The 14,505-nt window shown below is 41.2% G+C and overlaps 1 protein-coding gene across 4 annotated transcripts in view; it reads left to right on the forward strand.

The window, feature by feature from the left end:
* The first annotated feature begins 13,946 nt into the window (after nt 1-13,946).
* SIDT1 (SID1 transmembrane family member 1) overlaps nt 13,947-14,505 on the forward strand; it is a 106,280-nt gene continuing 105,721 nt past the window's right edge. For 2 of the 4 annotated variants that reach the window (XM_066347289.1, XM_066347290.1), the window contains exon 1: nt 14,122-14,476. In XM_066347289.1, coding sequence (XP_066203386.1) covers nt 14,267-14,476 — 210 coding nt within the window. In that variant the 5' untranslated portion in view covers nt 14,122-14,266. Of the gene's footprint in view, nt 13,957-14,003; nt 14,477-14,505 lie in introns of those variants that run through there. The other 2 variants (XM_066347292.1, XM_066347291.1) reach the window with 2 other exon arrangements.

The following is a 14,505-nucleotide window of genomic DNA, read 5'->3' on the forward strand; positions in this document are numbered from 1 at the left end:
CACCCCTCTGCCGCGCCTTCCTCTCTGTCTCTCTCTTCCCCTCCCGCAGCCAAGGCTCCATTGGAGCAAAGATGGCCTGGGCGCTGGGGATGGCTCTGTGGCCTCTGCCCCAGGCGCTAGAGTGGCTCTGGTCGCAACATGACGACGCGCAGGATGGGCAGAGCATCGCCCCCTGGTGGGCAGAGCGTCGCCCCATGGTGGGCGTGCCGGGTAGATCCCGGTCGGGCGCATGCGGGAGTCTGTCTGACTGTCTCTCCCTGTTTCCAGCTTCAGAAAAATGCAAAAAAAAAAAAAAAAAAAAAGTCAGAGAGAGAGAGAGAGATTGTGTGAGTTCATTTATATGAGACTCCAGAAAATAAAAACTGATATAATGACAGAAAACAGACCAGTGGTTGCTTGGAAATGGAAAAGAAGTAGGGAAGAAGTAAGAGAGAGATTAAAGGGAAGGAAACTTTAAAGGGTGATGGATACATAGATAATGGTTTCATGATGTGTTTTAAATATATGGGGTTTGTATTGTGTCAATTATACCTTAAGAAAGCTTTTTATTTCACTTTCTCTGAGTGGTCCAAATATGAGCCAGTGATGCTCTCCAAACCATAAGATTTTCTGCTTCTACTTAGCCCACCTCCATCTTTCCCATTCCAACTTCTAACCAGAGTATTTCTGATGTCTTCCCTTTTTAAAAATAAATACCTTTTCCACATCCTTCCTGTCTTAAGTCTCTGCCAAATGAAAACCGTAGTGATGGTGGCTGAAATCCTTCTTATATTTGAATAAATAGTCTCTGTTTTTTCTTATGTTAGTAGTTTTGTTTCCACAACTACTTATACTTTCTATGACACTGATTTCTTTTAATATTGGGAAGATTCTTCTTGAGTACCATTATGAGACAAATTATTCTTTTTGTATTTTCTGATTTTTAATGTAAAAATACCTAACCTTGGAAATAAAGCATATGGACTTCTGGTTAGTTGTGAGAAACAAAAAAATAGGAAGCTGCCAGCTGTGACCAATTCATGGTCATTCTTGGCTGATTGTTGCTGAGGTTATGGTTTGACTTCCTAGACTGATTGCTGCAGAAATTGTGGGTTGTGCTATTCTTATATATGGTTTGGCCATTGTCTATTTGAATATTCAGGCTTTCAGTCCCTCCTTTTGGTTATTCTCTCACTTGCAAGAATTTGCTCAATTTAAGGAAGGCTAGAGATCCACATCTTCACCATTTGGAAATAACCAGTTGTCTCCATAGTCAACTGTATTGTGAGATCTTGACCTTTTTATTGTTGCATTGTCATGACAATCATCTGACAAGAGAGAATGTCCACAGAAGCATTTAAGGCTCTAGATATAATGCAATGGACCAACATCATGGCCATTATAACAAAAACAATAACAACTAATAGCCTCTATATGATGCTTCAGAATCAGGAACCCCAATTGCCCAAGCCAACCCAAGGAAATAAATCCTGTAGGTCATGAAGATCAACTTTAGAGTCAAGTAGTTTTATCCTTGAAACAATGCCTGGCTTATTCTATTATTCCTGTTTCATTAATCCCAGAAGTATTGGCAGTGGCACAGGCACCACCATGACAAGCAAACAAGAAATAAAGAACATTGCAATTGTCTACCACAGCTCAGGGCAGTGAGTTAAGACCCACCTGTATTCCATCTAGAGCTGAGGTGGTATCATTAATAACTCCTGACAAAGTTAATGATAAGTTTCTTAAAGCCTTTTTATTTATATATTTTTCACCACTGGGAAGACTTCACTGATTGTTAGAATAAACAAAGAGTGAGTAATTCCTTCAGGTAAAGTACCTGAGTAATCAAGGGTGGCCTCCTTTTGAAGCTTGTAACTGAGTCAGAATTTCCCTCCTTGTTAGTATATAGAATTAGAGTCCCTACATATGAACAAGTCTTGGAATATTGTCACTGAAGTGCATGAAGTGTTAGTCTGAGGCAAACAAGACCATGTGTCCTGGGTGCAAAGGAAATAGTAACATGGAGACACATGAAACAAATGATCACAGAATGAAGCCAGAAACCAAGACTTACATACCGAGATCTCTATTAGTCTCTTTCAGGTGGCAAGTATTTGGCCCATCAACCTGTAAAGTTTGTTAAATTCAAATTTAGAATTACCTGGGGTCTGATAAATAGATTGTGATAATTGGTTCTTTTTCTGGTAAAAGAAAAATTAGCAAAATCACAGGTTAATATATTTAAGATTATTTATCCATGTAGGTTCATGTGGAAACACCATTGGCTATAATTACCTCTTATTTAATTTGGTGAGACTAGAATAGTCTAGAGCAGTGTTTCCCAACGTGGGGCCCACGCCCCACAGGGGGGCAATTCGATAGTTAAGGGGGGCAATTTGAAAATGGACTCAACACGACTTTAACTCTTTTGCCCCGGGCCATTTAAATGCAATGCTAGATATCGGTGCCAAATTTAACAAAAAATGCCATTCTTAACTAATTGTGGTAAATAATTATTAAGTATAATTTCGTTTGACGAGACCAAAATATCAACTGGGTGATTGGCGTTGTCAAGTAAACTTCGTCCTGCATTCACCTCGGAGCATGCCGTCTGTCGCGGGGAACCCCGGACGTTTTAAAAACTCGCTAAACAACGCAGTTATTCTCACCTAATTGGCCCATCACAACTTCTGTAGTGTTTCACATCATTCAGTTGGTGTTAATTTGAAATAAGTGTCAGTCAATTATGTTGTAAAAGCTCGTTGATTTAATAAATATACATATATATATTGTATAGATATAATTGGTAAGTATTTGATTTTATTTTTATCAATATTAAACTCTTTATTAAGTACTTCTTGCATTGGGGCTAGAAAGCACTAATATTTTATAAATATTATTGGAGCTATAATAGTGCATGCACGACAATTTTAATTTTAGAAGCATAACTTTCCAGAAAATTTTGTCAAGTGGAAAAAATATAGATACCTTTTGATTTGCGGTGGTACTGTAGTAAATGTGTTATATACATTTAAATAAATATGAATTTTTAGTATACGTTTACTCTATATCACATTGAATATATTTTAACACATATTTTAATATTAGTTTTTAATTGATCTTATTTTTATTTCTTATAGCCCATAGTAAAATGAGTAGTGCAAGCAAGAAAAAAACTCGTCAATATTCGGAGGAATATTTAAAATTTGGGTTCATACCCGCTGTTCATGATGAGCGGATTCCTTTTTGTCTTTTACGCCAGCAATGCTTGACCAACGAATCAATGAAACGAGGTCATCTTGAGGCGCATTTGAAGGTGAAACATAGTGCTCATATTAATTCAGATTTGAGTTACTTTAAAACTTTAAAGAGGCCCTGGCTGGTTGGCTCAGCAGTAGAGCGTCGGCCTGGCGTGCAGAAGTCCCGGGTTCGATTCCCGGCCAGGGCACATAGGAGAAGCGCCCATTTGCTTCTCCACCCCCCCTCCTTCCTCTCTGTCTCTCTCTTCCCCTCCCACAGCCAAGGCTCCATTGGAGCAAGGATGGCCCAGGCGCTGGGGATGGCTCCTTGGCCTCTGCCCCAGGCGCTAGAGTGGCTCTGGTCGCGGCAGAGCAATGCCCTGGAGGGGCAGAGCATCACCCCCTGGTGGGCAGAGCATTGCCCCTGGTGAGCGTGCCGGATGGATCCCGGTCGGGCGCATGCGGGAGTCTGTCTGACTGTCTCTCCCCATTTCCAGCTTCGGAAAAATACAAAAAAAAAAAAAAAACTTTAAAGAAAAATTTTGAAAAAAGAACATTAAAGTCTCTATTTACTGCTCATACTTCAATTAATAATCGTGTTCTTGAGGCTAGTTATCAAATTTCTTTATTCATCGCTAAAACTGGAGAAAATCATACTATAGGAGAGAATTTAATAAAACCGTCAATATCACCATTTCTTAAAACGGTTCTTGAAAAAGATGACAAAGATGTAAAAGCTATGCCACTCAGTGACAATACTGTTAGCAGAAGAATAGACGAAATGAGTGAGGATATTGAAAAACAACTTATTGAAAAGCTGAAAACAAGAAAATTCTCTTTGCAAATGGATGAATCAACTTTGAGAGGCAGTGAGGCAGTATTGATAACTTACATAAGATATATTGATAAAGGACATTTTGCTGAAGAAATGTTGTTCTGTAAAAGATTAGAAAGCACCACTACCTCCAAAGATATATATAATAAGCTAAAAAACTACTTAGATGTCAATGATATACCAATGAAAAATATAACATCTTGTGCTGCAGATGGTGGTCCCAATATGATGGGCAAGAAAAATGGCTGCTTAAAATTGATGAAAGATGCGAATCCAGAAATGATTCTTGTGCATTGTGTTATTCATAGGGAAAACTTGGTAGCTAAAAATATCTTGCCTGTTCTGAATGAAGTATTACATACAGTAATAAAGTGTGTTAATGCTATTAAAGCTAGTGCCAAATGTGAGCATCTTTTCAAGCTATTTTGTGAAGAACAAAATGAAGACCATGTGAGACTTTTACTTCATACTGAAGTAAGATGGCTATCTAAAGGAAACTGTTTGAAAAGATTTATGGAACTGTTTGATACTCTTAGTGATTTTTTAAGTGACAAACCTGAAATGAAGTATCTGTTAACAATAGATGGTAAAGCATTTGTGAGTTATTTAGCCCATATCTTTGAAAAACTAAATATATTAAATAAGCAACTTCAAGGAACAAATAAAACTCTTGTCGATGCAAAAGCAAAGATATTTGGTTTCATTACCAATATTGAGTTATGTCAGAAACATATTAACAACAAAAACTTTAAACAGTTTCATTGGCTCCAAAATTATGAAGTAACTGATACCGCTTTACTTGTTATTGTCAATCATTTGAATATTCTATCAGCTGATTTAAAAGAAAGATTTTCTGATTTAAAACAAATTGATTTCCCAACATGGATGATGCAGCCAATGTTAGTGGATTTGTCTGATATATCAAATATGCAGTATCAAGAAGAACTCGCAGAATTTCAAAATGATGAGTCAGTTAAAGCTTTATTTAATATCAAAGGAGCGAAGGCATGGCTTTGTGAGGAAACAGAAATCAAATACCCAAATTCAACCAAATGTGCAAGAAAACTATTGCTACCGTTTCCATCTTCATTTTTAGCTGAATGTGGATTTAGTGCTGTAAATGATTTACTGGTAAAAAAAAGAAATCGGCTGGATATAACACAACGTGGAGACTTGAGACTAAAGCTAACCAAATTGGAACCTAATATAAAATCTCTGTGCAGCAAGCATCAAGCGCAAGGATCACACTAAATTAAAATAATAAATTAATATAGAAAAATCTGTATTAAAATTATTTGGAATTTAAATTTCTGTTTTTCATTATATGTTTTGAAATTTTATTTACTGTGTTTTGTTAACAATTTCATAGTGATTTCTTCCTAGAACCTATCATTTATGTTTATTAAGTGAACAAATCAATTTTTTAATGTTAAAAATTATGTATGTTACATAGGGGGGGACATAAAAATTTTAGAAAGGTTAAGGTGGGGCATGGCACAAAAAAGGTTGGGAAACACTGGTCTAGAGGTTTTTATAGTGAGGTAAAATGATGGGTGGCATATCCGACAGTAAGAATGAAGGCAGAGGCAACTATTTGGGATAACCTATAAATGGTGATAAAATGAGCATCAAACGATTATATATATTGTAATAAGGTAGCGGAAGAGAAATGAGGCCATTTTGGGTAGAAAACACTAGTGGTCTATAGTAAATGAGAGGATAATGAAAATCAATAAGCAGGTAAAAAAAAAAAAAAAACAAACAGGAATTTGACAGGGGTCTTGGTCCAGTGTCTTATGTGAGAACTATCATCTGAGGTCATTTGCTTATTACAATACAAAGGTCTTGGGTCTCCTGGCTATTTCCAAAATAGGCTGCTTCTAGAACAGGGGTCAGGAAACTTTTTGGCCAAGAGAGCCATGAACGCCATATTTTTTTTTTCTTTCCATTTTTCTGAAGCTGGAAACGGGGAGAGACAGTCAGACAGACTCCCGCATGCGCCCAACCGGGATCCACCCGGCACGCCCACCATGGGGCGATGCTCTGCCCACCAGGGGGCGATGCTCTGCCCATCCTGGGCGTCGCCATGTTGCGACCAGAGCCACTCTAGCGCCTGAGGCAGAGGCCACAGAGCCATCCCCAGCGCCCGGGCCATCTTTGCTCCAATGGAGCCTTGGCTGCGGGAGGGGAAGAGAGAGACAGAGAGGAAAGCGCGGCGGAGGGGTGGAGAAGCGAATGGGCGCTTCTCCTGTGTGCCCTGGCCGGTATCGAACCCGGGTCCTCCGCACGCTAGGCCGACGCTCTACCGCTGAGCCAACCGGCCAGGGCGCCACATATTTTAAAATGTAATTCCATGAGAGCCATACAACGACCCGTGTACATTACACATTATCCAATAAAAATTTGGTGTGGTCCCAGAGGACAGCTGTGATTGGCTCCAGCCACCCGCAACCATGAACATGAGCAGTAGGAAATGAATGGATTGTAATACATGAGAATGTTTTATATTTTTAACTTTTTTTTTTTTAAAGATTTGTCAGCAAGCCTGATGCAACCATCAAAAGAGCCACATCTGGCTCGTGAGCCATAGGTTCCCGACCCCTAAGATCTCTGAGAATCCTCAGCTTGAAGTGTCATATTGGAGGAGCCTTCCAGTTCTGTACAGAATTCTGAGTTGTTTCCTCAGTTGTGAAATCAAAGATTGACTTGCCTAAGTTCCACTAATGTATTTCTTGTTCATTGTACCTGATAAGGTCCCTTCCAGTGAGCCTCAAGAGCATTTTTTATACAATGTCTCTTCCAATACATGAAATTTCCTGGTTGATGATTCTGAAAAGCCTATGTAAGGAGTGTTTTGGGGAAGCTGGCCTTAACTTATTCATGAAAAAACTGGGTATAGTACATGACTCCCTTGCAACAGTTTCCCACATCTGCATGCAGCAAAGAAGAGCCTAACATTGGGGTAAACATTTTAAATGTATGAATCTTCCTGTTAACAGTTCATAAGAATATAGCTGATGTGTTTATGAGGGATTGGATCAAACTGACATGCAGATTAGTGTGAGTACCTTTAGCCACTTGAAGTGCAAGGATTTCTGAAAGTTTTGATAATTCTGGTTTAAGGAAGCCATTGGTGACTTTGATCTTTCCTGAAGTTTGTGGATGATAAAGGAACTATAGTTTTTGAGAAGTGGTAATGTTTAACAAAGTTCTTTTGGGTGGTTCCTATCAATTGTGTACCTTAATCATTTGCTATCAAAGTATAGCCCAGGTTGGAAAGACAAAATCAGTTTTTTAGAGATGGAAAGGAGTTTTCAGCAAAGCAGACTTTCAGCAAGGAAATGCTTTAACCTTTCCTAAAAATAATCATATCCTATGGAGAGTGGAAACTGTATAAAATCCACCTGAAGGTGTCCAAAGGATCACCGGGGCTTTGGTTCCTGGTCATGCCTCGTCATTACAGTTCTTCCAGGATTATGTTGTTCACAAGTAACACATGACCCCAAAATAAGCTCAGCTGTCTTTTTAAAGTTTCCCCACAATGTTGATTTTAAGGTAGTAAGCAATTTGTCTTTCAAGTACCATATGACTTCACTTTTATGTGGAATTTAATGAACAAAATAAATTAACAAACTGAATAGAAACAGACCCATAGAAAGAGAACAGACTGACAGCTGCTCCAGGGAAGGGGGCTTGTGGGGCTGGGTGAAAAAGTAGGGATTAAGAAAAGAAAAAAAAAACCTCACAGATACAGACAATAGCATGGTGATTACTGGAGGGCAACGGAAGTAGGGGTGGTAGAAGAGTGTATGGGGGATAAATGGTGACGGAAGGGGAGTTGGCTTGAGGTGGTTAACACACAATACAATATGCAGTTGATGTAATGGAATTGCACACCTACGTAATTTTATTAACCAATGTCACTCCAATAAATTCAATTTAAAAATGCAGATGACATGATTATGTAGAAAATTTGAAGGAGACTTGACCTTGGATGATGAACACACAATGCAATATACAGAAGATGTATTATAGAATTGTATGCTTGAAACCTACATAATTTTATTAACCATTTTTAACCACTTTCGCTCCAATAAATTCAATAAAAATTGTCTGTGCCTTGACAAGAACTTTCATGGAGAAATTCAGCTAATATCCTCTTGAAATCATCTGGTGCCACCCAATGGCCATCTTGAGAGTGCCACTCGGGATTACCTGAGTGAAGGATACCCACATTTTTTCGATTCTTTCTTTTCCAGCAGAATGGCTACATATGGATGTTTAATAATAGATCCCTTCACTCGGCCCAGAGATTTGTCCTTTGGGAGTTAGTATCATAACCTCTGTGAGAGCTGCTTGCTTGGCAAAATGATCTGCTACGGCGTTTCCTTTAACATTCATATTACCTCTGTTAGCGTGCACCTCCATCTTTATAATCGCCCTCTCACTGGGAAGTAGAAGTGCATCCAAAACTCCTGAACTGGTTCCCCGCTTCTGATGAGGGTTCCAGCGGAGGTGAGAAAACCATTTTGTTTCCAAAGCGTTATGTACTACTTTACAGCTTACCTGCCTGTTTACTCTCTGGTCTTTGGCTAGTTGACAAGCTCTATTAAGAGTTTAAAAGACAGTTTAGATTTATGATAGTGTTGATGGTAGCTTGATAATCTCCAGTTTCCATGTTGAAGTGTGATCCGTCAACAAGCATTAGGTCAGGATTCTCAATGAAAGTTCTAATAAACCTGAGCAGGTCCAGAAAGTTCCCTAACTGAAGAAAGACAATAGTGAGGTTCCCCTTCTTACAGCAAGCACTGTAGAGTAGCAGGGTTCAGGGATTTGAACAATTGATAGTAATGTGAGAGGAAGAGTGCAACAGAAATTAATTCGTAAGAGGTTAACCGACTGACTCAAGTGCTGTGTGTTCTCAGTCAGTAGGCAAGTCTGTACTACATGGAGAACCATAAGGCCAAGCAGGGAGCCAAGAATAAATTCAGCAGAAGCATTGACATGTTTTGCAGTGGCATTATTGACCGAAGACAAAGGGTTTCAGCCTTTGCAACTGGATTGAGGGTAAGGCTACAGTAGTGATGGGTTTTTGATGGTTCCTACAAAGTTGAGTTAAAACCCTATGGTTTGCCCAGCCCCTTAATAAAAATAAATAAATTAATTAATTAAAAAACCCATGATTTTCCCAGAACATTCATGCATAAATAGACAAAAAGATTTTTTGGTTGTTAAGGATGTCTAGGGAAGCAGACTGATGAAGAGCCATCTTTGGATTATAGAAGAATTGTTTAATATTTGAGCTCCCAAAAGAGAGTGGTTCTTATCAAAGACTTAGCCATTTCATAAAAAGGTGTCAAAATCTCAGAAAAATTAGAATCTACTGTCTAAACTATCCAGTTAAACCTAGACATCGTCTCAATTGTAGTTTTGCAAGGAACCTAGGCTAAGTTTGAATAGCCTCTAGCCTGTCCATGAGAGAACGTTTTCCCCCTCCTTAAATAGGTGATACCTTAAATTATAGACTATATTTTGACAGAATTGCAGTTTTGGGAAATTGTATTTCTCTTTCCAGCTAAGGCTGGGAACAAGTAAATAAAATTCTTTTTACCGGCTTCTCTTAACAAAATAAATCATTTATATCTTATATCAAAACTAAATGACAAGGGAAATTTGGATCTTTATTTCTTTTTCTTTTTTTTACATGAGAGGAGGGGAGATAGAGAGATTCCCCCAGGTGCCCCAACTGGGATCCACCTGGCAACCCCTTTCTGGGGCAACCCAGCTATCCTCAGTGCCTGGGGTCAACGCTTGAACCAGCTGAGCCACTAGCTGTGAGCGGGAGAGAAAGAAGGGGGGAGGTAGGGGAAGAGAAGCAGATGGTCACTTCTCATGTGTGCCCTGACCGGGGATCAAACCCAGGATTTTCGCATGCCAGGCTGGCACTCTATCCACTTTGCAAACTGGCTAGAACCAGGGTCTTTCTTGAGTTAGGACTTAGGAAAACAGGAGGGGCTTCAGTGAACCCTTTGGGTCTATCTGTCCATGTAGAGTATTGTCCTCTCCAATGACGCAAAAGATGTTGACTGTTCTGGTGTAGGGACACATGGAGAAATGCAGAGCAATAATCCACAACAGTGAAGCAGGTGGTTCGGGGAAGAACTAATGACAGGGTGGTACTTAGTATTAGATACTAATGGGAGGGGGGAATAACAATTGTATTGATGTCCCTAAAATCTTGAACAAATTGATATTTTTGTCCATTGGCTTCTTTACTGGCTTGACAGGAATGTTACAAGGGTTAGTGCAGATTATGGAAAGGCCTTGGGATATAACACCCTCAACTATAGATTTGAGGCTTTTCTTTGCTCTGGCTTCTAGCTTTGGAGAAGTTTGGCTAACAGTTTGGTAGAATCTATATGAACATTAAGAGGTTCCACTCCAATTATTTTTCCTGTGTCAAGGGGAATTTTAAGCTATAGAGAGCCAGGTACACTGTTAAGATGTGCATCTGGAGTATACATCAAGTATAGTGGAGAAGGAAAAGCTTATACAGAACAGACACAACTTGATTACAAATACTGTAGATGAGTCCTCTGAAACCTCGAGAAACAGTCCCTCTTGTGTGCATTTACTGTTACGGTTCCATTTGCGAAGTAGTGAGGAGAAAGGGGGAAGGTTTCAGAAACGCTCTTAGTAGATTTTGTGACATGGGAAGCAGGTCTGCTAGCCAGAAGCAGGGTATTTTATGGTCTGAGAATCACACTTGGCTTTCTCTTACTGATCTTGAGTTGGAAGTATGGGCAAAAATTGGGGAAGTTGGCAGTCACTGACCAAGTTCTAACCATTCTGGGGCATTTCCTGAAGAGGTTGTGAGTCAGAAGTCCAATGTCATATATGATCTGGCCACTGTCTGTATATTCAGTCTTTCATAGTAGAAGCTTTGCATTGTAGGTGTTTTGTTTGTTTGTTTGTTTATTTGTTTTTATTTTTTTTTTGTATTTTTCTGAAATTGGAAACGGGGAGGCAGTCAGACTCCCGCATGCGCCTGACCAGGATCCACCCGGCATGCCCATTAGGGGGCGATTGCTCTGCCCATCTGGGGCGTTGCTCTGTTGCAACCAGAGCCATTCTAGCACCTGAGGCAGAGGCCATAGAGCCATCCTCAGCACCCGGGCCAACTTGCTCCAATGGAGCCTCGGCTGCGGAAGGGGAAGAGAGAGACAGAGAGGAAGGAGAGAGGGAGGGGTGGAAAAGCAGATGGGCGCTTCTCCTGTGTGCCCTGGCCGGGACTCAAACCCAGGACTCCTGCATGCCAGGCGACGCTCTACCACTGAGCCAACCGGCCAGGGCTGTAGGTGTTTTTTAAACCTGGCTGATTGATCATATTCCACTCTTTAGCTTTTGAACTAGGAGTCCTACAATAATAACATTTAGTTGTGTAACATTTTCAACTGTCTAATACACTTTCAAGTACATTCTTCCCCTCTTTTATCCTTACAGTAATCATGTAATCCCAGGAGGTAAATTACTAAAGTTATTCATGGATTTTGGCTATAATTAGGATTATATTCTAGTATAGAGTGATTGGTAATATATCACTCAAATTTTCTAGTGTGTATATCATCTATAATGGCTTTAAAATACATGTTTTGTGATATGATAATCTAGTCCAATTGTTTCTAATTTCATTGCTTAAAGGTAGGATAAAACCTTGAGGGTCACGGCTCTCTCCAAATACCTATCATGGGGAAGAAGGATTAGGTTTATTCCTATGGCCCAGAGGACAGAAGGACAGAACTCATGCAAATGAGTGGAAATTTCAATTAGAATGTGAAAATACCTTTCTAACAAGACACTTGCCCCTAAAAGAAGGGGATGCTCTATGAAAACGCCCGTTCTTCATCTCTCCTAGTGTTAAGACTCCACGGTGCTGCAGCTCTACCGAGTGCTTGAACTGGCCAGGCCAGCTGACCTCAAGTGGGCGTCATAAACTTTGAGTTTATGAAATTTTGTCAAATTCCTTTTTTTTTTTTCATTTTTCCGAAGCTGGAAACCGGGAGGCAGTCAGACAGACTCCCGCATGCACCCAACCGGGATCCACCCGGCATGCCCACCAGGGGGCGATGTTCTGCCCCTCTGGGGCGTTGCTCTGTTGCATCCAGAGCCATTCTAGCGCCTGAGGCAGAGGCCACAGAGCCATCCCCAGCGCCCGGGCCATCTTTGCTCTAATGGAGCCTCGGCTGCGGGAGGGGAAGAGACAGAGAGGAAGGAGAGGGGGAGGGGTGGAGAAGCAGATGGGCGCTTCTCCTGTGTGCCCTGGCTGGGAATCGAACCGAGGACTCCTGCACGCTAGGCCGATGCTCTACCGCTGAGCCAACCGGCCAGGGTCGAAATTTTGTCAAATTTTTAAAAGAGACATAGACATTTTAAATAAATCAGTTTGAAGTCATTTAAATTCTAGATAAAGTTTCTGATGTTAAGTTTTTTTTAAAAAAAAAGTGAGCTCTATTTTAGCCTTGCCGGGTAGCTCAGTTGGTTAGAGCACATCTGGATAGGCCAAGGTTGCATGTTTGATACCCAGGTCAAGGCACATACAAGCATCAACCAATGAATGCCTAAATGAGGGGAACAACAAATTGATCTCTCTCTCTCCCTCACCCCTTCTACTCTCTCTAAAATCAATAAATAAAAAATCTTAAAAAACAAAACAGTGAACTCTATTTTAAACTTTACCATTGAACTCTTTATTGAATTATCATTTTTGTCCTTATGCCACACATTTTCAAGGACATTTTTTAAAAGTAAAAATTGGTCTAATAAGAAGTCATCTAACTCAATCTTCCATCAGGGTTGTTTTCTGATTGTGCAGTTATAAAACTTTATACCAGATGTATATTGCACTTGTTTTTGAAGTTTTAATAAATTGTAAGAAATCAATGAGGTAAAAAAAAAATCTCCTTTTGAATGCTAAGTGCTAGAATTTTAATCTATAATATTAACTCTTTGAACAAGATTTGTTTCTTCTTTGTGGCTTCTTTTTTAATGTCCCTTTATATAGAAAGCCATTATATGCTTTTCTGGTTTATAAATAACTTAAAGCTGAAATAAAATAATGAGTCCTCTTCTACACCTGAATTGTGATGGATGTTCTTCTCCAAGGACTTCCAAGGGAAATTCTTTTCACATCCCCCTTTAGCTGGCTCTTTAACTCTTTAAATCGAATCCCCTAAATTTTGCCAGAAAATTTCCATTTAATGGTGGGTTGTGTCTCTATCTTTTGAAAAACAATACAGAACCATGGGGAATGTTTCAGAATCCGAGAATTCATTGCAGAGTGTAAAGTAGGCAAGAGATTGGGTGGAAAGAAATGCCATATGCATAAATCCAGTTACTCTAAGTCGCCTTTGACAACTTCCGGGACCAGACTTGAGGCGGTGTTCAAAATTGTCTGTTTATTTTTTTTATGACTGTACATATTTGCAAGCACATATAGTGAGACAGAGAGAGAGAGAGAGAGAAAGAAAGAGATGGCGTGAGGCTCTCGTTGCAGAATAGGAGGTGATAGGAAATAAAACAGGTGTCTGGAAGGGGGTTCTATTAGAGAAGGGCGAATTGAGAGTTAATACTACCCATTATTCAGAAAGGCAGGAGTTCTCTGCAGGTAGCCTACTGGAAAAGCGAGCACCTGCACACGCTGCGGACAGGCTCTGTTGCTTTCTATTTCTTCGCTTGCAGCCAGGGTGCACATTTATTTGAAACGGATTCAATTTCCTGCTCACTGGCTGGTCAGGTTAACTCTTCAAGACGAGTAGATATTTCTTTTTAATGTCTCCAGTGCCCCCACCCCTTTTTTTTAAGGTTGGGGGCGAAACGATCTGTTGAAATTACGGTGAGGTAAGTGGGAGATTCTCAGAAATGAGAAAGGGGGAAGGAAACAGACTTAGAAGCCCGAGAGCACAGCTGCAGCGCCCGGCCGCGGTACCCCCCCGCCCGTGACTTCCCGCGGAGACCCCCCGCGGCGGCATCAATTTGTGATCGGCCCTTCGCCGGTGCGTGGCCGGCGCTCGTCCGCGGGGCTTGCCAGGCATCGCCCGCGCTCGGCTGCGGCCGGCGCCCGGGCCCGCGGGAGACTTTGGCAGGACCGGCTCTGCGCTCGACCCCTCCCCGGGACCGCTCCGCTCAGCGGCGGGGCGCGGCGCCCACCATGCGCGGCTGCCCGCGGCTCGCGCTGCTCTGCTCGCTGCCCTGGCTGCTGCGCGCTGCGGCTCCCGGGGACCCCGCCCAAGCGCTCGCGCGGCGCCGCGACCCCCGCGACCCTGCCCGAGGCGCGGATTTCGATCGCGTCTACAGCGGCGTGGTGAACCTCAGCACCGAGAACATCTACTCCTTCAACTACACCAGCCAGCCTGGCCAGGTAAGGCGGCCGCTTCCTCCGCTCTGCTC

This window comes from Saccopteryx leptura, chromosome 8 (assembly GCF_036850995.1).
Source record: "Saccopteryx leptura isolate mSacLep1 chromosome 8, mSacLep1_pri_phased_curated, whole genome shotgun sequence".
In the NCBI taxonomy this organism is placed as follows: Eukaryota; Metazoa; Chordata; class Mammalia; order Chiroptera; family Emballonuridae; genus Saccopteryx; species Saccopteryx leptura.